Here is a 26,790-nt window from a genome sequence, read left to right as displayed (position 1 = left end):
AAGCAGTCAAGTTTAGGGACTTCCCTGGCAGTCCAATGGTTAGAACTCTGCGCTTCCAGTGCAAGGTGCATGGGTTTAATCCCTGTTGGGGAACTAAGATCCTGCATGCCTCGTGGCGAAAAAAAAAAAAAAAAAGCTGTGAATTTTAATTTTGAAACGTACATTAGGCAACAGAAAGAAGAACCTAGGCCAAATAATTTTATGGGTGTATGGCAGATAGGGAGGTGATCCGTTCAGTTCAGTTCAGACTCTTAGTAGTGTCCATCTCTTTGTGACCCCATGGACTGCAGCACGCCAGGCTTCCCTGTCCATCAACAACTCCCGGAGCTTGCTCAAACTCATGTCCATTGAGTTGGTGATGCCATCCAACCATCTCTTCCTCTGTCATCCCCTGATCCTCCCGCCTTCAACCTTTCCCAGCATCAGGGTCTTTTCCAAGGAGTCAGTTCTTTGCATCAGGTGGCCAAAGTATTGGAGTTTCAGCTTCAGCATCAGTCCTTCCAATGAATATTCTGGACTGATTTCCTTTAGGATTCACTGGTTTGATCTCCTTGCAGTCCAAGAGACTCTCAAGAGTCTTCTCCAACACCACAGTTCAAAAGCATTAATTCTTTGGCACTCAGCTTTCTTTATAGTCCAACTCCCTTTAAGTGTCAGAATAAGAAACTGTGACCTTAAAACACTAGTTCACTATAACATGATGTTGGGAGAGCACACACACTCTGTATAAGTTCCATTTCCTCAACTAAAAACTAGAGATAATTTAATCCACCTCAGAGATGAGCTTCAGTTTGAGGATAAAATCAGATAACATGTAAGTGCTTTCTAAAAGCTTTAAGCAAAGTTAAGGTGATAACAGCATGTGGGATCTTAAGTTTCCCAGCCAGGGATTGAACCCACGCCCCTTGCATTGGAAGCGAGGAGTTAACCACTGTACCACCAGTGAAGTCCCAAGCTACTGATTTTAACATCTACATCACTTGAGTAGTCTGCAGATTATCCCAGCATTTTACCTAGAAGATTAAGTTCTAGAGAATATGATTTTTTAAATGAAATAATATACTTTTGACAGTACCCATTATTATGTAAAAGATAATTATGCCACAAACAGAAATCACCTTCAGCTATAATCTAGTGATTAGGTAAAAAAATTCCAAGATGAAAAAACCAATGGTTCACTTGGTAAGTATGGTTATGGATATAATATTGTCTTGTTATTAAGACAAACCATGAAGGATTGTCTAGTTCACCTATCTATCACATGGCAGCATGCATGAGGTTCTTTTCTGACAATTTTTGTTTACCAACTACACCATTAAGCAAAGGCTTTCATGAAAATTAAAAAGCATGAAGAGTGAAATAATAATCTCCATCATCTCAGTGCTTTACATGCAAGGAAAAGACATATTTTCCCTGTATAATAAGCCTGATATATTGGATGACAGGAAAAAGGATCAAAATGTCACACTGGAAGACCAAATACCTATTTTCCTTTCTTGCTGTCAACACATGCCCACTCTTGACCAGTTGGTCCAAAACAAATGTCCTGTCACTGACTTTCTGCCAGTTTCTTTTTCTTGTTAAAAAGTTAAATATAAGGTCTGTTAACAGGAAACGTAAAACAAAAGGGGAGAATTGGGGGAATTACAAAAAGCAATGGAGAGGAAAGAGAACAGAAGGATACTGAACAGGATGAACCATTTATAATTCCTCTGCTATCATCATACATAATTGGAAATTAAACCAATTAATGAAGTGTATGGTCTGGTGGTAAAATAGGCAACTTTCACTTATCCCATTAAAATAAGAAAAAAAACAGGGAAAACTAAACCTGAACTAAATCTGATCCAGAGATCAGATTACAGGATTATGTTCAGAAAAGTCTGCACTGGGAAAAGAGGTCACTGCCAAATGGTCACAGAGCCAATGGCTGACCAGAAGATATGCACCCCAATAACAAAACTCTGCCGCTGGGAAAAGACTGAGGGCAGGAGGAGAAGAGGAGGGCAGGAGGAGAAGAGGATGACAGAAGAGGACAACAGAGGATGAGATGGTTGGATGGCATCACCGACTCAATGGACATGAGTTTGGGTAAACTCTGGAAGTTGTTGATGGACAGGGAGGCCTGGTGTGCTGTGGTTCATGGGGTCACAAAGAGTCAGACACGACTGAGCGAATGAACTGAACAAAACCGTACCGCTATTCCTCTAAAATCCCTTCTATTCTATTCTTTCCATTTTCATCTCCTAATCTTCACATTCAGACTGCTAGATTTTTAGAAACATACTGAGGTGGATCCATAAAGGGTTGCTTAGAGTTCTCCTGGTCAGGAAGCCATGCTTCTTACACTAACAGAAACTTAAAATGAGCTAGCACACTGAATCTCAAGGAGGCAAACATTAACTTCAAGACAGTATAGCTGGATTATATAGGACAACTCACTTGTCCTTGCATCTATGCTACAAAGGAATACATCCCATAACATCAAAAAAAAACCCAACAAACTGTTTTTAGTTCATCTTACCTCCCAATTACAGTCAATTCTGTTCTTTGGGAGACTGCAACTAAACATTTTTCCTCCTATCTCACCTCCACCCCTGTAGACCTAATGTAATATGTATCCTTTATAGACACTAAACACAAATATATACATACATGCAAAAGCATGCACACATATGTATGTGTATAAATAAAATCACACTCAATACTAAAAAAATCTTTCTCTGCCATAACTACACACTTCCCTTCAATTTGACAGCTCCAAGTGGACCCTTGAAGTCTGCTGAATTTTTTTTAACATAAGCAACTTGTGTTTTGACTTACCTTACACTATACCTAAAAGAAGTGGACAAAGAAACAAAAGACAGCAATAGCTAAAATTTATTGAACACTTACTATGCCATTTACCCTCATGCAACTCTAATGTAGCGGCTATCAAAATCTACCTATTACAGATAAGGAAACAGGTTTTAAAAATGAATTTATAAATACAGTTAGAGGAACTCAGTGACTTGCTTAATCAACACAGCCCAAAGAGAGAAAATGCTTGAATACGAACACATGGCCTGTATCTGATTCTAATGTCTGAGTACTAATCACTCTGCCGACTGTATTTATAGAAGTCCCAAGAGCTGCAAAAGAAAAATCAAAGTTGGGCAGGATGATATAATCAAAACATTACTTCCTGGCAGATTTATACAAGGAGAAAAAGGTATTCTCTTACTTTATATGTTTCAGAGATAATCACATCCTAGCAGCACTTAACAGGGCAAGATTTACTATCTGGCTATAAAACCTGATTTATAAGCTACCCCTATCGTATACACAGAAATTCTGAGGGCATAAATTTGACCTCACTTTTTCTTTTTTTAAAAAAGCAGCAAGCTGGAGTAGTGGATATGAATAAAATAAAAATTATCCTGTAGAAAAAGAACGCTAGAAGGAAATCTAGATACTCATTGGGAGTGGAGTATCACAGATAGAGGTTTTTTAGGAATACTCTCTCACACATTTCCTGTCCCCTTGAATGACTTCCCTAATTTCACTCACTTTCCTAGTTCCAGAACCCAAGAACTTGGGTTCAGTGACTTCCTCCTGTTAACTAAATTACTATTAAGAAGACTTTCATTCCTAGCAATGACCTTCAGGGTCACACTCTCTGAAAAAAACACTTCAATTCTCATATTCAATTTACAATCCTTTCGGCTGCTGCCCCTTGAAGACTTGAATTGAAAGCAGCAGAATAGCTAACCAAATCTATTATAATGAAACATACAGGTGATTTGTATATTTTTATCCTCCTGAAAATCACCAACAGTTCAAAACCTCACTTTCTTCTTTATGGAGTTGCCTGAAATAACATGTTAAAGCACAGAGCATTTACCCTAAACAGGTTTCAGACATTATCATCTCCAAGGATATGACTATATGGTACCAGTTAATTTTACAGCTCATGCTTTAATCCAAAGACACTGTCCAGACTGTCAACTAATAATACACTGATTATATGACATTCTAATGTTCTGTTTTCCCATCTTCTCCAGAATGACAAAGTTGAATGAATACATCTACCTAGTAGAGTCAACACATCCCATTACAGCAAGAAAGTCTGAATACATAGTAACAAGAAAGATTAAAAAATTAGACTCAATGAAACGCATTAATTACTTGAGTGGCTTAAGATGTGTTCTAATGAAATGTAAATAAGCACAAAGCCAAAACACTACAAATAAATGTCTACATACATACAAGAGGCACTCCTAAGAGTTAAAAGGCAGAGAGTTACTTGGTCCACAGGACCTAAAATCACACAAATCACACAAAAGAATGCTACAACATGAACAAAAAGTTTATTATCACACCATTTATCTTCTCCTCTTCTTGAAAATAAGTAATCCTCTGCCAAATTAGAGCCTTGAGATCATTTTAAAAGGGACACTAAGAAATGAACAAGCTGGGATCTTTTGGTACACAACTGAATTACAATATACAACCGATCCAGTTTTCCAGAAGTTGCCAACAAAAACTGCTCTAGTTATATCTTTGAACAATTCTTTTAAGAGTAATTCTGCAATGGTGTGTTAATTAATATTGTAGATAGACTTAAGCTTCCATCTGTAGATATGCTGCCCTCAGAAACCCCTCAAAAATAATGTCTGGCTTTAAATATTATATACAAAAAAATTTTTTTTTTAATAAAATTGCCACTGAAATATTAACCTTTCTAAAATCATTAAAAACCAGCACCACGATTGCTATAAAGTAAGGAAAAATTGTTTTACTAAGGGCTTACTCTATATCAGATACACAGTGAAGTGCTTTGCAAGCCCTCTGTCCTTTATCTTTCACAATGGTCCTATGATAGAAACACTGTTTATAATCTCCATTTTGTAGATGAGGCTACTGAGATGTTCAGGAAGACCATCAAGCTAAGAAAGGCAGACCAGGATACAAACCCAAGTCTGAATGATTCCAGAGCCTGAGTTTTAACTCCCACACTATTAATACTGGGAAAGAAAAAAATCATTTCACAGCTACAAAGCACTTTTCTGTTTTGAGAATCCTTGGTAAACAGTGAGTCAACTCTTATCCAAAGTAAGTGGAGAGCGCTTCTAAAGGTACTAGTCTCTGAGAACTCTAAGGACTCAAAGGAGCCACTTGCAGAAAAGGCAGAAGCTTTGGGACATCTGTGAAATGGCTGTCTCATTTTCATGTCATTTCAAATGTCATCTTTAGCAATACAAAACATTTTTCATCACTGTTCTAAGCCCTTTACATGTTCTAATTCAATTAATTCTCACAAGTCTGTGAAGTAAATTCTATTATCATCCTCCTACAAGGGCTGAATTTGTATCTCCCCAAAATTCACATTTGAAGATTTGAAGTCCTAACCTCCAAAAACCTCATGTGACTGTGTTTGGAGATAGGGTCTTTAAAGAGGAAATTAAGTTAAAATGAGGTCATTACAGTGGACCTTAATCCAATATAACTGGTGTCCTTATCAGAAGACTAAATTTGGATAAACACCTGAGGAGGGAGGATCATATGAAGAGAAGGGAGACGCCCACCCACAGGCCAAGAAGAGAGGCCTCAGAGGGAGAAACCGAGCCTACTGACGCCCTGGACTTGGGCTTCCAGCCTTCAGAGCTGGGAGGAAATAAACATGCTGTGTAAGCCCCCAAAAAAGTGAGTCAACTCTTTATAAGAGGAAGTGGCTGAATGCAATTTGGTATGCTGAATTGAATGCTGCAATAGCAAAAGGACATCTGTTTTGAAACAGGTGAAATAAAGTCTGTACTTCAGTTTATAATAATGTACCAAAGTTAATTTCTTAGTTTTGACAAAGGTACCATAATTATATAATAATATTTTATTACTGAGTAAACCTGTGTGAAGACAAGCATATAAGAAGTTTCTGTATGGTCTTTGAAACTTTAAGTCTAAAAATCTACTCCCAAAAATGAGATTAAAAAAACAATATCCTAAGTTAGAAATAATTTCTAAAATAAAACCCGATTATGATTAAAATTTCTAAGGTGAGATTGCACATAGGAAGATCTTCACAAAGTTTACTATAAACAAAAATCATTTCCTTACTCTGTAAATAAAGACAGAAAAGCACTAAGATCAATCAGTGGGCAGGCGCACTTCCAACTAGGCAGCTGCCAATGATTCCACTTACTCAACCAAATACAACATTACTTACTAGGGGCATCCAGACAAAGACTGAATATGTTACCTGCTACATCACTCTTACCCACTGCCTACCAACATACCAATACTCTCCCACATGTCTAAAATTTGACCAGCTCTGAAACTCCTTCATGGACACGGGGCATGAAGAGCATTATGCATTTCTAATTTCATTTCTGTGTAATATTCTAAGTTTGCAACTCTGTTTATTAATATATGTCTAGGGATAAAAGAAATAATGTAATTAAAGTACTAAACTGAGGTTATTAATAAACAATTTTACACAGCCCACAAGGACAACAAATATATTCTGATAAAAATCCTTCTCAAATTTACAAAGTGATCTAGAGACTTGAGTTTTTCATTGTTTACCATCTCAAACTGACAGCAAACCACCACACACTAAGTGAAACTGAAATCGCTCAGTCATGCCTGACTCTTTGCGACCCCGTGGACTGTAGCCCACCAGGCTCCTCCATCCATAGGATTCTCCACGCAAGAATACTGGAGTGGGTTGCCATTTCCTTTTCCAGGGGATCTTCCCAACCCAGGGATCGAACCCACGTCTCCTGCATTGCAGGCAGACGCTTTAACCTCTGAGCCACCAGGAAGCCACACACTAAAGGCCTAAATAAAAATTACAATAATTAGAAAGCATGTCATGTTAGGTCTATTCCTCAAGAATAGCTGCTGTTCATAAGAAGGAATGAATTTGCGTCAGTTCTAGTGAGGTGGATCAACCTAGACCCTTATACAGTGGGAAGTAAGTCAGAAAGAGAAAAAATAAATATCATATATTAATATTAATGCATATACATGAAATCTAGAAAAATGGTACTGACAAACCCCTTTGCAGGGTGGGAATAGAGACTCAGACATAGAGATCAGACTCATGGACAGAGGAGGGGAAAAAGAGGGTGGGACAAACTGAGAGAATAGCACTGAAATATATACATTACCCAAAGAAGGCAATGGCCACCCACTCCAGTACTCTTGCCGGGAAAATCCCATGGACAGAGCAGCCTGGTAGGCTGCAGTCCATGGGGTCGCTAAGAGTCAGACACGACTGAGCGTCTTCACTTTCCTGCATTGGAGAAGGAAATGGCAACCCACTCCAGTGTTCTTGCCTGGAGAATCCCAGGGATGGGGGAGCCTCGTGGGCTGCCGTCTATGGGGCCGCAGAGTCGGACATGACTGGAGCGACTTAGCCGAGCAGCATACACATTACCATATGTAAAACAGATAGCTAACAGGAAGCTGCTGTGTATCACAAGTGCTCAGCTTGGTGCTCTGTGACAACCTAAGAGGGGTGGGATGGGCTGGGAGGTGGGAAGGAGGTTCAAGAGGGAGGGGACGTGTGTATACCTATGATTGATTGATGTTGATGTTTGGCAGAAACCAACACAACATTGTAAAGAAATTATCTTCCAATTAAAAATAAATTTTTAAAAATTTCCCCCCAAAAATAGCTGTTTATTAAGCATTTACTCTGTTAGGCATTACTTAAATTTTTAAATAAATTATTCCTCCATGTTCAAAATAATCCAGTAAAACAGGCATTATTACCTGCTTTTATTTTTATTTTTCCAGATGAGGCCACTGAAGCTCATTTTAAATAACAGTCTCAAGACCACGCTTCTAGTAAGCAGCCAAGCCAGGATGCCAAACAGCAACCACTCTGGGCCCTAAATGCTGTGTGCTATTTCCATAACCCAGATTTTCACAACAGTAGCACTAGTGACGTTTCGGGATGGATAACTCTTGGCTGCAGGAAGACTCCCTGCGCGCTGCAGGATGTTTAACGTATCTTTGAACCCTACTTACCAGAGGTCAGTAGCAATCTTCCCATCAGCTACGACAACCGAAAGTGTTTCCCAACACGGCCGCGTACCCCCGGGGAGAATACCGCTACCAGCTGAGAACCACTGTCACTATCTCACGCGGCTTCTAACTGCTGGCTAGCACATGGTTAAAATACATACTTTTTCTAAGAAGAAAAGTGCTACTTTTCATAAGAGAGCTTTTCAGAATAAGTTCAAATTAAAAGAAGCTGAGGGAAAAAAAAGGAGCTGGCAGTTTAACTAGAGCCTTTGCTGAAGGCCATACTGGGCCAAGTTCTGACAGCATGCTGCTTGTGCAAAAAAACCCTCAACAAATGAAAAACACGATTCTGGGGGTGGTGGTGTTGTTGTTGTTGTAACTAATCCAGTAGTTTGTACTCTGGCTGAGAGAACAGAGCAATGGAAAAGGGACATTCCCGGGGCAGTTCTCAAGAGTGATGACAGAACTGAGAAGGCTTCCAAGACAAGATCAAAGGGGCTAAGGCATGGAGCCAAAGGATTCAGGAGATCTGAATTCGCAAACAAAAAGCAAAGCACATGTGGTGGGGCTGCCCAGGGAGTCTCAGGCAGCAGATTCCAGTGTAAACATTAACAGAAATTGGAATATCTCAAATGCCTCTGAGAGAGAAAAGAAAAATTGTAGTTAAGGAGGGAAAATCCTAATATGTGGATAAAAAGCTAGAGAAAAGTCACTATCACCCAAAAGTGTATCTTTCTTGCAAATATCAATTACAGAGACCAGGACTTTCAAAATTCTGCTATGTGAAGAAATCATGGGAGTTATCTTCCTCTCACTGCAAAGTGCTTCCTCTTTCTAAATACATAATTACTTTCAACAAAATGGACTAATAAAATTGGCCTCTAAAGATAAGTTTAGCTCTAATTCCTCAGAAAAGGTTTTACCATATGAATCTGTAGAGATATCAAAGAGATCAGTACCTTTTAAACTAATATTGTAGCGGAAATTCCCTGGAGGTCTAGTGGTTTGGACTCCATGCTCTCACTGCCAAGGGCCAGTGTTCAATCCCTGGTTAGGGAACCAAGTACGTGGTGATGGTACAGTGATGCACAGCTGCCTTCCTGGTCAGGGAACTAAGATCCACAAGCAAGGCTCCATCCACCAAAAAAGTCATCAGATTTTAACTGACATTTTACCCTCTGATTTCAAAGTCATTTCTCCAGAGGTACTGGTGCTTTCACATCTAGGATGCCCTTCTAAAGTAAGCTGTAAGAAAACTACTCAGGTAGAACCAGGAAGCATCAATTCCTTCTGCAAGTGGTTCTGAGAGTTGCTGGTGCAGTGCTGCCACCATGTGGGGCAACTTCTGAAAAAGTGGAACAAAATTCTCCCTCAAGAGCAGTAAAACTGGACTCATACCTATCATAGGAATAAGAGGGTTCAGAAGATTTCCTTATTAAAACAGTCATCAGATAATTAAGGCCTTTATTTGTTCAAAATTTTAACCATTTTCAGAAAATCAAAGTCCTAAATATGTACGTGCATATATGTATTTAAATTATATCATGCCTATACACACCCAGGAGGCAGTAACCACTGATGGGTATTGGGGCTCAGAACCAGGTTAGAATTTTGGCCACAGTACCACTAGCTGAGTGACGCTGGGATTATTCTTTAGCTTCTCCAAGTTAGAGTTCTTTGGAGTGGAAGGAGATCCAACCAGTCCATCCTAAAAGAGATCAGTCCTGGGTGTTCATTGGTAGGACTGTTGTTGAAGCTGAAACTCCAATACTCTGGCCACCTGATGTGAAGAGCTGACTCATTTGAAAAGATCCTGATGCTGGGAAAGACTGAGGGCAGGAGGAGAAGGGGACCACAGAGGATGAGATGGTTGGATGGCATCACCGACTCAATGGACATGGGTTTGGGTGGACCCTGGGAGTTGGTCATGGACAGGGAGGCCTGGCGTGCTGCGGTTCATGGGGTCGCAGAGTCAGACACAAATGAGTGACTGAACTGAAGTATATACTACTTGATCTCTATCATAGAAAAACCTCTAATTTAGAATAACTTGTAGTTCAGAAGATAGGAGAGCTACTTAAAAAAAAACAACACTTTAAGTAAAAGCACCTATCACTACGCCTGACAGAGAATGCACTTTCATTTTTTTTTAATTACTCATTTGTTGGCTGCGCTGGGTCTTCCGTTGCTGCACACAAGGGCTTTCTTCAGCTGCTGTGAGTGCAGTGGGGGCTTCTCTGATTGTGGAGCACAGGCTCTAGGCATGAGGGCTCAGCTGTGGCACAAGGGCTTAGTTGCTCCACGGCAAACGGGATTTTCTCGGACCAGATACCGAACCCCTGCACTGTTAGGCAGATTCCCAACCGGTGGACCATCCGAGAAGCCTCTCATTTTCTTAATGGTATTAGGAAGGTCATCATTAGCCTTAGGACCTTCTCAGATGTTTGAGTTACTATACCTTCCATTCCACCACTAGACACTGGAATTTACTTCACATTCTTACACTCATTCATTTCATATCAGCAGCATTTGACCCAATTGATAAAAAGGACAACCAGCAGTCTAAAAACAGCAGTAATACTTCTGGCAAAAAAAACAGGACATACAGTTGAGATGAAAAGTATGGGTTCAAGAACGAAAGTAGGCATGGGGATACATATGTGTTTATCTCTTAGTCCAAGCTTTTCAGTTCTTCACTAAAATAACAGGAATGAAGAGCTCAAACAAATGATTTAATGTTTGTAAAATAAGGCCAAGGAGTTCCAACCAGTCCCATCGTAAAGGAAATCAGTCCAGAATATTCACTGGAAGGACTGATGCTGAAGCTCCAATACTTTGGCCACCTGATGCAAAGAACTAACTCATCTGAAAAGACCCTGATGCTGGGAAAGATTGAAGGCAGGAAGAGAAGGGGACGACAGAGGATGAGATGGTTGGATGGCATCATCGAATCAATGGACATGAGTCTGAATAAACTCTGGGAGTTGGTGATGGGACAGGGAGGCCTGGCGTGCTGCAGTTCATGGCATTGCAAAGAGTCAGGCATGACTGAGCGACTCAACTGAACTGAGAATAAGTGGGGAGAGAGGTATTCCACTCTCAAGCCTGCACAGGTACAGTGGGCACCTGAGAATGAATGCCTCCTTAAATTCTGCCTCCTGGGCACCTTCTTAACAAGATGTCAAACAAAGGAAATAAGAAAAATTTCCTATTTAGAGGGCAGCAGGGCCCAACAATTTAATAATCCCTGATGCTAACACCTGTTCGAGGAAAATCTTCAAGAAAGATACAATAAAACATAAGGCATTCCTGAAATAGTTTCTCACAACTCTACTAAGTAACCTTAAATTTTCTCTAAAAGCTTTCTCAAAGATCCTTGTGAAAATCTCCTCAAATTGTCCTGATTTGTTGTATAAAAACAGGTTAAGATTATTAAAGGTTATTATTAATTATAATGACACGTTAAATTCAGAGACCCATTCATGTGTGACATCTTTAAGTTACCCATAGCTAAGTAGAGGGTAGGAGAAGAAAACAGGTAAAATAAACTAGCATGTATTAATAATTACTGAACCTGGTGATGGTAACTGAGTTCATTTTATTTACTCATTTAGTAACTCTAATTTTGAAGATGTTTGAAAATTCCTATAATGAAAAGTATAAATAAATAAATGGCATACATATACTATTTATATATTAGGACTTGGTTTTCAGCTCAGTAGGGTATGAGACAGACAATCTTTGGGTCCCATGGATGTCATGCTTCACATAGCTAACCTATGGTTCAGTGTCCCAAAGATTTATTTTAAACATGCTTTTTAAAGAGACCCATTTTAAATATTGCTCTCTCATAAAAAAATGGAAATACATTACCATTGGATTTGAATCTGCTATGAGATCCCGCAGAGAATCCAGAAATCCCTGATCTTCCACCATCTGGGCATTGATGTCATGGAGTTTTGCCACACAGACTGCTGCTGTCTTCCGGACATAGGGATCTTCATCCTTTAAGCACTTGCGGAGGGGCTCACAGAGATACTCTGTAATCTTGTCCACCCGGATGCACCCCATGGTTCTGACTGCCAAAGCTCGAATCAGAGGATTGGGATCTTCACAGTCCTACAGACAACAATCATTGACAACTACTGGTGTACATGGTGTCTAAAATCCAACAGTCTGACTTCTATAAGCCACAAAAGAACATTTAATTAATGTAGGTTTCCAGTTATATTCTACATCAGAACCCACCTTTTCCAAGTACAAAACTTAGTTGCCTATTCAAAGAGTTTAGGCTAGGAATTCATTTAACTGTTTCATATATACAATGAAGACATGCCCTGAGGATTCATTCCAGAGCTGGGCAGAAATTTAGATAGCTGGTGTTACTATCCTCATGGCCATTAGTGGACCTACTCTAAAAAGAGAAAAGGGCTTTGGGCTTGTATTCTGGTACAGGAAAAAAATCAGAAACTGGAAAGATGTGTCCCACTCCACAAATATCAACCAAGGAGAAAAGAGGGGCTGGATATATCTGGGGCCGACAGCCAAGAAAACAAAGGAGATTCCAGAAGCTGATCTGGGTCCCCCAGAAGATCCTTAAGTGAAGCAGCAGAGAGATCTGCTGAAATCCTGATTAACATACATTCTCCTTTCCTAGCAAGTGCCTCCAAATATTGTACAAATATTAATAGAACGCTTACCATGAAGGAATACCCCTTAAATTGCCCTGTATTTAAAAATTTCTTTAAACTTTATAAACCTACGCACAAGCTAACTTTCAAAAAATGTACACTAAATTATTTCCAATGATATCATCCATCTATGAATCACCAAACAGAATGAAATGTTATTTTGATTCTGTACATTTTTTAGTTAAACACAGAAAAAAAAAAATTCCATGAGAAGAAAGCATGTTTATTTTTTCAAAACAATTTAATTGTAGCTAATTTTAGAAATGCCATCTGATTTTTGCTTCTAACATACACTGAATTCCAGACAGAGGAAAAAAACAATAAGTAAACAAAACAAAAAAATCCCAATCTCTAATAGAGACAACCTTATTATGATGTTCATCACATCTAACCATATGAGAATTTTAACTGGATATACAATAGCATTAAGGACTTTCTTTGATGCTCAGTTGCTTAAATGATTTTTCATCCTTAGAATGTTTGGAATTTGCTTTAAAATTATCCAGTAGGAGAGGACGTGGGCGTCAGGAAAGCATGTATGGAGAATATAAGCTAAACAAGACTGGTCATAGGTTGGTAACTATTGAAACTACAAGGTAGATATTTAGGAACTTACTATACTATTTCCTTTACTTGAGTATGTTTGAAAATTTCCATAACAACAACAAAAAAAGTTAATCATACTTATTAAAACAAAATTAAAAGGCAGCTTCTATAGTTTCCACTACTTCTAAAACACAAGCATAATTTCTACAAAGATAAATAGGTAAGGCCCCAGGTTACTGACACTATAATGACATGCCCAACCTTTGTCTGCCACAGAAGCTTAAGAGTGACATTTCATCTGGCTTTCTTCTCCCATCTGGCAAGGATGTAACAAGCCCAGCTGACAGAAGGCTCACCATATGGTCTGAACTGGATGACAAATGCCAGCATTCAGAATGCTTAAATCATGAACATTCCTACTCGTTGCCAATACTTCTCTAGAAGCCCTCTTTTGGAACAGAGGTTGCTTATTTGCAATGCAGACGCTAACCATATCAAGAGACACTTCTTAAAAGGCTTTCTGAGATAGAAGAAACTGTTCTTGAGTCCCTGAGAAAAAGTTACCTTCACAAAGCTGTTGACAGCCATGATGGCCATGTCTGGCTGACTCTTGGCATAGTTCATCAAGTAGAGATACACAAGCTTCTTCAGTTCCAGATTGTCCGTCTGCATACAGTTCACTACATCTGGAAAGAGAGAGCTAAGAAGAGAGAAAGGGAAAGTGAACTGATGTTGGTGCCAAGATGTTGGATAGAACACAAAGAAAAAGCCTTAATTTAAAAAGTAATCTGATGAGAGGATGAATGCAGTGATAATAATCACAGAAATGAATTACTAAAGAAACTACAGTAATGGTCTCAAGAAGATACTGAAAACTAGATTTTTAAAAAACCTTTTACTTTGAAAATTTTCAAAGTGGAGACAGCAGTTTAATGCACCTGATGCATCCATCACCCAGCTGTAAATATTGATACATACCTGATCTTGTTTCATATACAACCTCAACCCACTTTCCCTCCCCCAGTCCCTACCCCATCTAATTGCTCTAAACCATTTCTAAACAAGACATACACCTTAGTGTATCTCTTTACAAATTTTTTAAAAAATCACTATGTCACCAAAAACAGTTAACAGTATTCTTCATGCCAATTCTTTGCAGTTTCAAAGCACTACAGTTGCTATGCTTTTCAATGTGCATATTCTTCCATCTCTAACCAGTGGGAACTTATGTGGTTGGTGTCCTTATTAAATAACAGTTCCCAGATAAGACCTTTGTTCAAAATTTTAAACTTTTCAGAAAACAAAACAGTCCTGAGCATGTGTGTGTATGCATGTTCAGTCTCTTAGTCATGTCCAACTCTTTGTGACTCTATGACTACAGCCCACCAGGCTCCTCCGTTCATGGGATTCTGCAGACGAGAATACTGGAGTGGGTAGCCATTTCCTTCTCCAGGGGATCTTCCCAACCCAGGGATTGAACCTGAATCTTTTGCATCTCCTGCATCAACAGGTGGATTCTTTACCAGATGAGCCAGCAGGGAAGCCCATGTGTATGCATATACAGATTTAAACTCTATTATATACATACACCCACGAAAGCAGTGACCAGTAATGGGTACTGGGACCCAAAACGAGGTTAGAATCCTGGCTACATTACCACTAGCTGTATGAGTTTGGGATTATTCTTTAGTCCTCTGAGCATACCTTTCTTGATCTCTAACATGGAATAACTTATAATTCAGAATAACCTTTAGTTCAGAAGATATGAGAACTATTAAAAAAAAAACTGTTAACTAAAATCATCTATCACCATGCCTGACACAATACACTTAAATTTGATTCTCCCTTTTCTTAATGACATCAGAAGGTCATCATTAGCCTTAGAACCTTCTCAGGTGTTTGTATTAAAACAACAACATTCCACCACTAGATGCTGGAATTTACTTGACATTCTTGCACTCATCCACTTCTTATCAGCAGCATTTGACTCAACTGATAAAAAGAAAATAAATGTGCTTCATATTAACATAAATATTTTATAAAGTAAAACTCTATTTTACTTTTAAAAAAAATTAAGATGACATTGTTTTAATTTCTGCAAATCTCTTTAATGTCTAGTTTAAGCAAAAACTGAGTCCCAATCTCAGGGTCATGGGTTCAAACCCCATGGTGGGTGCAGCTTTGGGCTTCCCTGGTGACTCAGACAGTAAAAATCTGCCTGTAATACAGGAGATCCCTGGGTCGGGAAGATGCCTTAGAGAAGGCAATGGCAACCTACTCCAGTATTCTTGCCTAGGAAATCCTATGGACAGAGAGCTGCAGTCCATGGGGTTGCAGAGAGTCAAACACAACTGAGTGACTAACACTTTCACTCACTTTTCACTTTCACTTAAGCAAAAATAGCTGGATTCTCACATCTGCTCCTGCATTCAACCCGCTGTAGAAAATGTTGTTTTAACTGAAGTATTAAGAAGAAAACACATCTTCATACACATACATAAATTGCAAAATGGAGTATTTTAATAGCTTTTTCACATAACTGGGTGTTCTTCTTTGACACATTAAAGCCAGACAAACGATCGTTTTTGTCTTTTTTAGTGCACAAATCATAGTTTCTTAAAAGTTAGGTGCAACATGGAATCTGAAATCATACTGATAAACTTTCTGTACTTGACTGAATTAAAATCCATTAATTTAGCATTTATTTTGACTGGATCTTTTACCCATGCATAATTTTATGATATATGCACTGGTTATTTGGAAAACACTGGTTCAATGAGTTATGCAGGTCATCTCTAGGTTGTCATGTTTCATTATACAGCACCAAATAATCACATTCATTAATTTCACCACCAATCTCATCAGAAAAATCCCTAAGTATCGGAAACTATCAAGCTCATGATGGGAGACACAAGTTTTCCAACACTCTAATTTTTAAAGTCGAAATGTATCTACTGTCAAATTTTTTCCCTTGAAGACAGATTCACTTTGTTCATTTTTTATAAAATGTCTCCCAAATATTAAGTCTGATTAACTATAATTTTGTCTGTCAATCATTATTTCGCATAGAATGGTATTCCCAAGTCAAACAACTGTGCAGGGGCTTTTTTTCAAATCAACCGACACACTCTGCTATGCAGAAGTACTTTATGCAAATTCCTGTTTCATCACACAGAATATTAAAAAGACCTGAACTCAGATTCAAGTTTTACTGAAATAAATTTGTAGTGCTTCATGAAGGACAGTCCTAAGTGAAACTGCCCTTTTTTCCTCCAAGCACATGGTGGTGAAGGATACAGTGACTTACTGCTATGGTCTGGCACACTGCCTTAATTCAGAATACGGCACCAGCCGTGCAAATATCAACACACTGAAAAGGGCAAATAAGACCTAAGTATTATTACAAGAATAGCTTTGACCTCATGGAATTCATGGAAAGGATCTCCGGAATTCTCAGGGGCCTGCAGACTATCTTTACTTATTTCCAAATGGTCCTGCTAAATTACAGGGAAAAAAGAGGGAGAAAAAAAAAATAGACCATTTGGACTTTGTTACCATTGATTTTCATCTTGAATTCAGCAACTCAATGCAGAGTTGTATAGCTGAGGCACTGGTATGAGCCAATTAAACTATACATGGGCTTCTGCTCCTCTGTATATTTTTATCATCTTCTAAAACTACCTTAGCAACAGATTTGTAATTGTGCCAGCTCTCAGGAGGTTTTATGCTCGATCTATATGCAAATGAAATCAAACTGGCTTCACTCTTTTAAAAACACCACACTTGGTCACAGAGTTAATATAAAATCAACTACACTTCCTAATGTTTTCAGTGGGACAAACTAGTTCATATACACTCTTATCATAATAGCCTTAAATGAAAAGCAGTAAAAGCAACTAGAGTAAGACTCTAAAGTGAGCAAGGCAGAAAGAGGTCACCCTTACCTAACATCCTTCCCCACAGTCATAGCAGCAATCACTTTCTTCACAGCCTCCTTCCTCTTTTCTTTCTTTTCATTGTTGAGTTCAGCCTTTAATTCAAAGATTTCTCCTAGAAGAGAACAAACAGATGAGGTCCCAGGGTCAGAAAATTAGAGCACAACACTGCACTATGTAAAGTAACACCACAACAGCTAAACAGAGGCAAGGCTGCAATCGAAACAAGATTTCAAAAAAAGCAAAGATGTGAAATCTTTCTACAGAGGGGACAGAATGGCATCTGAGGGATGATCTTCCATCAGAATTTCCAAGTCCTGAGGAAAAAATAAATGTAGGCAGGAAACAAATTCACAAACCCATGTTTTCAAACCAGAAGATACTTCTCATTCACTACTCTCAACTCCACAAAGTGAGGACCCAAGGTCACAGGGCTAGCGAGTAACAGAACTGGCCTTAGAACTGTTTCTCCCAACTTTTTTAACTTAAGAATTTTCCAACATTGTCTACACATTCTTACCTGGGAAGGATCTAAAAATACCAATGCTCAGGCTCCATTCTGAATCAAGTAAAACAGACTTTCAGACAGTAAAACTCCTACATTCATATTTTTTAAAGTTTCCCCAAGTGATTCTAATGTACAGGGTTGAAAATCACTGTTCTAATCAGTACTTTAAGATATCAATGGAATTTAAAGCCGTATCCTGTCCAATCAAGCTAACAACAGAAATAATCATCCTGAAGCTTCAAGAATGGTACAAACCAGTCATTTCTAAATGTACAATCTTCAGCGACTGCTCAAGCTCTGCACTGTGAAATGCCAGGGCTGTCACTACTATTTTAAGGCCTAGGCTCACCTACCTTAAGAAAGCTGGAGGTGAAAGAAGAAGGTAACAACTCTCAACTGGTTTTAAAAGAAAGAAAATATACTATAACACTACGAAAAAGAAGTTGACTACTGCCACTTCCACTTCCCACCTAGCGTACTGCCTCATTTTCTTCCACTGTTCTTGATGTTCACTTCAGCCTCGCTCACCAGTATAATAATAGTGGGGGCAACAAACGATGTGATCTGCTGAAGCCTCTAAATGAGAAGGATGAAACCAGTAAGCAGCACAGAAGATAAGCACTAAAAAAACTTGTTATATCAAGATATACTGCCAACAAAGCAAATAAATTCTGACAAAAATCGCCCCTTTCCTTGACAGCTGCTATAGAAATAGCACAGACAGAAAAGCCGGGCCCTTGAAAGAGTCATTCTCCTCTTCTCCAAGTCCTGTGCTGCCGAATCCAGCTCTCAGGGTTCCTCCCATCACTCACTTCTGGGGAAAGTAAAGAACAAGGAGCAGGGTTTCAGAAAATCTGAATTGTGAATAGCAGCAGGAGTCGAAGAATCAAAACAGGATGTAACTGAAATTATTCCAACTCCAATAGCATAAATTTAAAGAGTATGTTCCATGGCAGTTCTGGTGGGTGTTACAGGAAGTAAAAGGAACACAATCTATCCATTTTTTAAAATGTGGTATTTACTTAGTCATGATTCATCTTAAGTCTCAAACTTGTACAAAAATCCCTGAAATTAAAAAAAGGTTATCAGGACCCATTATAAGAGAAGGTTTGAAGGATTAGGTGAGTTTTTAAATTACATCTTTTTGTATCATTATACACAACATTTGGGTTTTCCTTGTGGCTCAGCTGGTAAAGAATCTGCCTGCATTGTGGGAGACCTGGGTTCGATCCCTGGGTTAGGAAGATCCCCTGGAGAAGGGAAAGGCTACCCACTCCAGTATTCTGGCCTGGAGAATTCCATGCACTGAGGGGTCACAAAGAGTCAACATGAGTGAGCGACTTTCACTTTGACTTCACACAACATCTAGGTCATCAAAGCACACAAAATGTTAACAGAAGAAATAAATACATTTCAGAATGGTAAGAGAATCAGAAATAAAGCTGAAAATGAATGACCGGGGCTAAAGGATTTTCTAAGGTGTAAGCAATATAAACAGGAAGCTGGGTGAAGCTGAGGGGCACTAAGTGAGGCAAGGTATCTCATACATACTACTGCTTTATTAAATTCTCATCTTTCCCCCTTCCTTGCCCCCTTCATCAACTCTACCAAGCAGCTAGCAATAGCTCTCAATCTCAGCTAAACACTGGAAAAATCTGGGGAGCTTTTAAAAATCCCATCAAAGTCATATCCCAGACCAAAGAAATCAGGACATGTGCAGGGGAGGACTGGACACCACCTCCTCTCTTTCACTGGGCAATTCCAATGTGTCGGCAAGGTTGAAAGCCATGGACTATAGCAGCTGATGTAATAAGTAGTGTCCTATGCTGTTTTCTGTAGTATAGTGGAAGAACCTGTTTAGCCTTAATTAACTCCAAACGACATAACAAATGACGAATATGCTTGGGCTTTCTAGATAACTTTCTGGTGCTCCAGGCACTATACCTGCCCTCCCATTTTTTCTTTTGAAATCATTTTAATCTTACAGAAAATCTGTAAAACTCCCCAGTTCCTAATGTTACACCACATTTGCTTTATCATACACTTCTTTATATATTTATACATTTTTTCCTAATTCATTCAACAAACTGTAGACATCACGTCTCTTTAGCCCTAAATTATATCAGTGTGTAATTTCTAGGAACAAGGAATTATGTTACATAACCGTAATACAATGATGAAAATAGGGAAATGTAACACTAATACACTATCTAATCTATACAGACTTAATGATCTTGATAATGTCCTCTGCAGTAATTTTACCCCATCCCCCTCAGGCCAGAACCCAATTCAGGATCATGCGTTACACTTACTGTCACGTCTCAGCACCCTTTAATCTGAAACAGCTGGTCAGCCTTTGTCTTTCATTATAATGACATTTTTAAAAAGCACAGGACAGTCATTTTAAAGAACACCCTCAGTTGTCATGGGTATTTTCTCATAATTACACTGAGGTTATGCATTTTGGCAGCTGTAATTAATAAATAATGGTATGTGCTTCTCTGTGCATCACATCATTTTTCTCTTTAACAAAAAAGAGGTCATGCAAAACAATGCATGAGTGCAAGGATAGGAAAATATCAAGTTTCCATGCAGCGTTTTGTATCATCTCTTTTTTGTGGTTAAAATTTTTTTCAATCATATGTACTAATATATGCACAGAAAAGATTAAAATTTATTTCCAAGGAAAAAATAAAAGAATTTGGTGCAACCACTATGAAAAACAGTATGCGAGTTCCTTAAAAAACTATAATCACCATATGATCCAACAATTCCACTCCCAGGCATACATCCAGAGAAAATTCTAATTTGAAAAGATACATGCACGCCAACGGTCACAGCAGCACTATTTACAATAGCCAAGACATGGCAGCAACCTAGATGTCCATCAACAGATGAAAGGATAAAGAAGATGTGATTTATTCATAAGGACTATGGAATACTATTCAGCCATAAAAAAAAAAATGAAATACTGCCATTTGCAGCAACATGGATAGACCTAGAGATTACCATAGTAAGTGAAGTTAAATCACACAGAGAAAGACAAATATATGATATCACTTATATGTGGAATCTAAAAAAAAAAAAAGATACAAATGGACTTATTTACAAAACAAACTTATGGTTATCAAAGCAGAGGGGAAGAGTGGGGGAGATAAATTAGGACCTTGGGATTAGGAGATACACACTACTATATATTAAATAGACAAACAACAAGGCCCTACTGAGCAGCACAGGGAACTATATTCAATATCTTGTAATAACCTGTAATAGGGAAGAATCTGAAAAAGAATACACACACACAAACACACGACTGAATTACTCTTGCTGTACACAAGAAACAAGCACAACATTGTAAACCAACTACACTTCAATTTTTTCAAAAAAGAAAATAAATGCGCTTCTTTCTCTTTCACCCTCCTCAGACCTATCAATTTTCAGTGGATCAATCTTGGATCTCTTCCTTTCACTAAAACCTTTAAGTCAAAATGATGTGTATTACAGTTATATCTTTAAAAACCTATACTCTAAAAATTTGTTCAATACACCTTTCTGTAGAAGTAGCAGATTCCCTATGAGATGGTCCAAGACATGCATCTCTGAAGAGATGAGGAGCATTCTATCTGAAGCAATCTTACACCATCACTTTTGAAGAATCTTCAAAAAAGGCTTTAATCGAGTTCTCATACTTACCCTTTTTATTGGTTGTGAAGTACTTGGAGTCAGTCATGGTTTTGGATCTTTAATGTGCACCTAGAGCAAGAGAAAATAATACCTTTATCTGAGTTATTTAGGTCCAGCAAAAGATTCAACCAATTTTAAGAACATTTATATATGATAATATCTAAATTCCACGAGTCTCTTCATCCTTACCACCATCATGGGTGATCCAAAGGGATGCAAGGATAATTAAGAATGAAACTCTTGTGTCAAAAAGCTAATTGGAGCAAACTCCAAAGGCCTGATGGAAGAGAGTGAAAATCTGAACCTATCATGGCTTTATGATTTTATCCACAATTATCTCCTCAGAGCCTCCAAGACCTAAAGCTAGATCTTTCTGTAATACTTAAGACAAAGTTTGTTTTGAAAGATCTCCCTATTACTTTCTATTAAGGCAAATCTGACTTACTCCCAGTCTCTTAGAAGCACAGAAAAACTGAAAGACAAAATAATTCCATCAATCTATTCACCATCACATGTATCAGTAAAAGGAATCTCTTTCAGAAAAAAAAAGAAGGTCTAAATTAGTAGGATAATATTCTTTCATGACAAACACCTAGAGAGACCTTAAAAAATATATTTCCAACAACTACAATTACCCCCAAAAGTACTCCCCAAAAGAAATGATATCAGTTTACGCTTAAAAACAATGTAAAGAACTGAGATATCTGTTCAGTCACATTGAGTACAAAAAAGAATCAGAACTGATATTAAAACTTAAAAGAACATGGGTGCCAGCTTTAACTTTACCTTTTCCCTTTCAATTTCCAGAACTGATTCAGCTGACATAAGGCTCCACTGGTAAAACAAAACCAGCACAGACTAATCACATTTCTCCCCAAATAATGAAACACTGTTTTCTGATTTGAGAAATTCTAAAGACTTTGTCCAATGTACTTGACTTCTTCAAATACATTAAATTTCTCTTTTAATAATATTCCTTCTGCACTTAAAAAAAGGTATCTTCTTTTTTACCACCATTATTAGTACTACTTATCACCGAATTTAGGACAGATGCCCCAGTACCTGCTCATTACTTTCAGGTCAAAACAACATCAGTGATAATACATTTGGCAAATTTGAGTGACCACATCTTTACAAACAATGGTACTTATGTATCTGAGAGAAAAGACCTAAGCACTAAACAAATCAATGTAATTAAGGAAAAAAGAGCCACAAAATCATGTAGCAACAAGAGTTTGGCTCAACTTTGTTCTCTAAAAGGTACTACTTGGGTAATTTAAGAGAAATTAGACTCATTTGTTATATTTCCAAGCAGCTACTTAATATTTATAATCCTGATCCCTATATACAATAGTGCTTTAGGTTGTACCAGAATTTCACTGAATTTACTGTATTAAAAGAAGTGAGCTACATGGATTGGAAGAATCAATATTGTCAAAATGGCTATTCTACCCAAAGCAATCTATAGATTCAATGCAATCCCTATCAAGCTACCAACGGTATTTTTCACAGAACTAGAACAAATAATTTCACAATTTGTATGGAAATACAAAAAACCTCGAATAGCCAAAGTAATCTTGAGAAAGAAGAATGGAACTGGAGGAATCAACCTGCCTGACTTCAGACTCTACTACAAAGCCACAGTCATCAAGACAGTATGGTACTGGCACAAAGACAGAAATATAGATCAATGGAACAGAATAGAAAGCCCAGAGATAAATCCACGAACCTATGGACACCTTATCTTTGACAAAGGAGGCAAGGATATACAATGGAAAAAAGACAACCTCTTTAACAAGTGGTGCTGGGAAAACTGGTCAACCACTTGTAAAAGAATGAAACTAGAACACTTTCTAACACCATACACAAAAATAAACTCAAAATGGATTAAAGATCTAAATGTAAGACCAGAAACTATAAAACTCCTAGAGGAGAACATAGGCAAAACACTCTCCGACATAAATCACAGCAAGATCCTCTATGACCCACCTCCCAGAATATTGGAAATAAAAGCAAAACTAAACAAATGGGACCTAATGAAACTTAAAAGCTTTTGCACTACAAAGGAAACTATAAGTAAGGTGAAAAGACAGCCCTCAGATTGGGAGAAAATAATAGCAAATGAAGAAACAGACAAAGGATTAATCTCAAAAATATACAAGCAACTGCTGAAGCTCAATTCCAGAAAAATAAATGACCCAATCAAAAAATGGGCCAAAGAACTAAACAGACATTTCTCCAAAGAAGACATACAGATGGCTAACAAACACATGAAAAGATGCTCAACATCACTCATTATCAGAGAAATGCAAATCAAAACCACAATGAGGTACCATTACACGCCAGTCAGGATGGCTGCTATCCAAAAGTCTACAAGCAATAAAGCTGGAGAGGGTGTGGAGAAAAGGGAACCCTCTTACACTGTTGGTGGGAATGCAAACTAGTACAGCCGCTATGGAAAACAGTGTGGAGATTTCTTAAAAAACTGGAAATAGAACTGCCATATGACCCAGCAATACCACTCCTGGGCATACACACTGAGGAAACCAGATCTGAAAGAGACACGTGCACCCCAATGTTCATCGCAGCACTGTTTATAATAGCCAGGACATGGAAGCAACCTAGATGCCCATCAGCAAATGAATGGATAAAGAAGCTGTGGTACATATACACCATGGAATATTACTCAGCCGTTAAAAAGAATTCATTTGAATCAGTCCTAATGAGATGGATGAAACTGGAGCCCATTTTATAGAGTGAAGTAAGCCAGAAAGATAAAGAACATTACAGTATACTAACACATATATATGGAATTTAGAAAGATGGTAACGATAACCCTATATGCAAAACAGAAAAAGAGACACAGAAACACAGAACAGACTTTTGAACTCTGTGGGAGAAGGTGAGGGTGGGAAGTTTCAAAAGAACAGCATGTATATTATCTATGGTGCAACAGGTCACCAGCCCAGGTGGGATGCATGAGACAAGTGCTCGAACCTGGTGCACTGGGAAGACCCAGAGGAATCGGGTGGCGAGGGAGGGGGGAGGGGGGATTGGGATGGGGAATACATGTAACTCCATGGCTGATTCATGTCAATGTATGACAAAACCCACTGAAAAAAATAAATTAATTAATTAAAAAAAAAAAAAAAAGAAGTGAGCTAGAACTCCCATAAATCATAGAAAACAGAAATTTCTGTTTTCAGCATATTTGTTACAATTTAAAGTGAATCTGTAACAAAGACTTGCCTTATGTAATATTTTCATAATGCCTTTCTAGCAAAAATTCAAAGAATGTTATAATCATTTAATCCATTCACAATGTAAACTAAATGTGAAGTGGGCAAACTGAAGAAAGGAGTCTTTCACATAGAAGACTTGGAACAAATCTGAAGTTACTATCTAAGAACTTACACATGGCATTGCACTGTGTGCTCAGTCAGTCTGACTCTGAAATCCCATGGACTGTAGCTCTTCCGGCTCCTTTGTCCATGCGATTTTCCCTGCAAGAACACTGGAGTGGGCTATTTCCTCCTCCAGGGGATCTTGCTGACACAGGGACCAAACCTGTGTCTCCCGCATCGGCAGGTGGATTCTTTACCACTGAGCCACCTGGAAAGCCCAAGAACTTACATGCACAAAGAGAAAAACCAGTACACAGAAATGGCTGCTACAGCCTGACAGGAGGGCCATAGCTCAAGGCCATTATGGTCTCTCCAGGATGTGATTATGCTACTCTAAATCCTATGGGGCCACCAAAGCTTAAAACTTGCTCAAGATTTAAAAACAAAAGCTGCTTGAAATTTTTCATTGTTTCTTTGAAAAAGGGCCCCCAAATTGTTTTGTTTCCTAAAGCATTGACACATTCACGCATATTAAATTCCTAACAAATTTTCAGCACAATCTATTACACATTAAATTAACCTAGCCTCAAATCCTACCTTTAAAAATGACTCACACAATTTCACTACCTCCCCTAACAATCTTTATCACGGAGGAAGAGATTTCTGTCCTATCCATTGTGAGCACCAAGTGTTCTTAACTAGGGAATAATGTACCCAACCACTTCAGGGAAGAGGAGAAAGTCAAGTACATAATCTTAGATACTAAATTAAAATCCCTGCTTTGAAAGAGAAGGGAAAAACTTACCACTCTCTTCCTTCACTCTGTCCTAAACAATAGTAATGTAATATCCCTTACAGCTACCAGCAGAGAAACATTTTATCATGTTAGCTCTTGCCTTCAGAGAAGGCAATGGCAACCCACTCCAGTACTCTTGCCTGGAAAATCCCATGGATGGAGGAGCCTGGTAGGCTCCAGTCCATGGGGTCACTAAGAGTAGGACAGGACTGAGAGTCTTCACTTTCACTTTTCACTCTCATGCACTGGAGAAGGAAATGGCAACCCACTCCAGTATTCTTGCCTGGAGAATCCCAGGGATGGGGGGAGTCTCGTGGGCTGCCGTCTATGGGGTTACACGGAGTCAGACACGACTGAAGTGACTTAGCAGCAGCAGCTCTTGCCTTAAGCCAAAGAAACTCCAAAAAAAACCCACAAAACTAAAACTCAACAAAAATAAAGAGGCGGACTTGCACAATACTGTGAATGTACTAAATGCCACCAAACGGTTCACTTAAAAATGGTTAATTTAAAAAAAAATGGTTAATTTTATGTGAATTTCACCTCAAAAGATGCATATGCATATATTTTTAAATGAGACACTTAATCACATGCCAGAGATGAACACAGATTCTCTAAAACACAGGATGGTGAAAACTGCTGACTGTTTTAGAACCCACCCCCCGCCCCCTCCAAAAAGGCAGCCAAGATAAAGATAGAGCTCAAAGAATAAAGCAAGTATTTGCTGAAAAGTCTCAAAAATCTAGCTTGGATGGGAGCGCAGTTTGGGGGAGAATGGATACATGTATGTGTATGGCTGAGTGGCTCTGTTGACTGAAACTAATATTGTTAATTGGCTATACTATAATTTAAAAAAAAAAAAAATCAGGTTCTTCTGGGGAGTGGGAGAGAAGTTATTCCTCAGGAGAGATCCAGGGCAAAGCAAAGCCAACATGGAATTGGAACTCACACTACCTTTTGACCACATCAAACAAGACAAGTCATCCACCTGCTGCTCTACAGGCTTGAGGTATGGCCTCAGGACATTGTTTTAAAAAATAAATAAGGCTGACAGAGTCAAAAGCACAATTTCTCTAACTTTCCTAGCCCAGAGTGTGATGTCACTGCATTTCAGAAAAGGCCTCTCTGTACAGGATTACACATCTAGATTTAACATAACCTAGTTTCTACTAAACACAGGCTGTGACAGTTTTCCCTTCTCAACTATTCCTCCTTCCTTCTGGTGCCCCTAAAGAGAATAAGGCCAGAAAAAAATTAATAGGGGTCTTAATTT

At 38.5% G+C, this 26,790-nt stretch overlaps 1 protein-coding gene across 4 annotated transcripts in view; it reads right to left on the bottom strand.

The window, feature by feature from the left end:
- The window catches only part of AP2B1 (adaptor related protein complex 2 subunit beta 1), a 109,358-nt gene that overhangs the window by 79,992 nt on the left and 2,576 nt on the right, over positions 1-26,790 (bottom strand). For all 4 annotated transcript variants that reach the window (XM_043481061.1, XM_043481084.1, XM_043481070.1 and 1 more), the window contains exons 2-5: positions 21,387-21,446; positions 17,195-17,300; positions 13,815-13,950; positions 11,887-12,132 (exon numbers count right to left, since the gene is read on the bottom strand). In XM_043481061.1, coding sequence (XP_043336996.1) covers positions 11,887-12,132; positions 13,815-13,950; positions 17,195-17,300; positions 21,387-21,423 — 525 coding nt within the window. In that variant the 5' untranslated portion in view covers positions 21,424-21,446. The remainder of the gene's footprint in view (positions 1-11,886; positions 12,133-13,814; positions 13,951-17,194; positions 17,301-21,386; positions 21,447-26,790) is intronic.

This window comes from Cervus canadensis, chromosome 1 (assembly GCF_019320065.1).
Source record: "Cervus canadensis isolate Bull #8, Minnesota chromosome 1, ASM1932006v1, whole genome shotgun sequence".
Lineage (NCBI taxonomy): Eukaryota > Metazoa > Chordata > Mammalia > Artiodactyla > Cervidae > Cervus > Cervus canadensis.
Note: the sequence above shows the minus strand (reverse complement) of the source record. Positions and strands in the feature narration are given on the sequence as shown.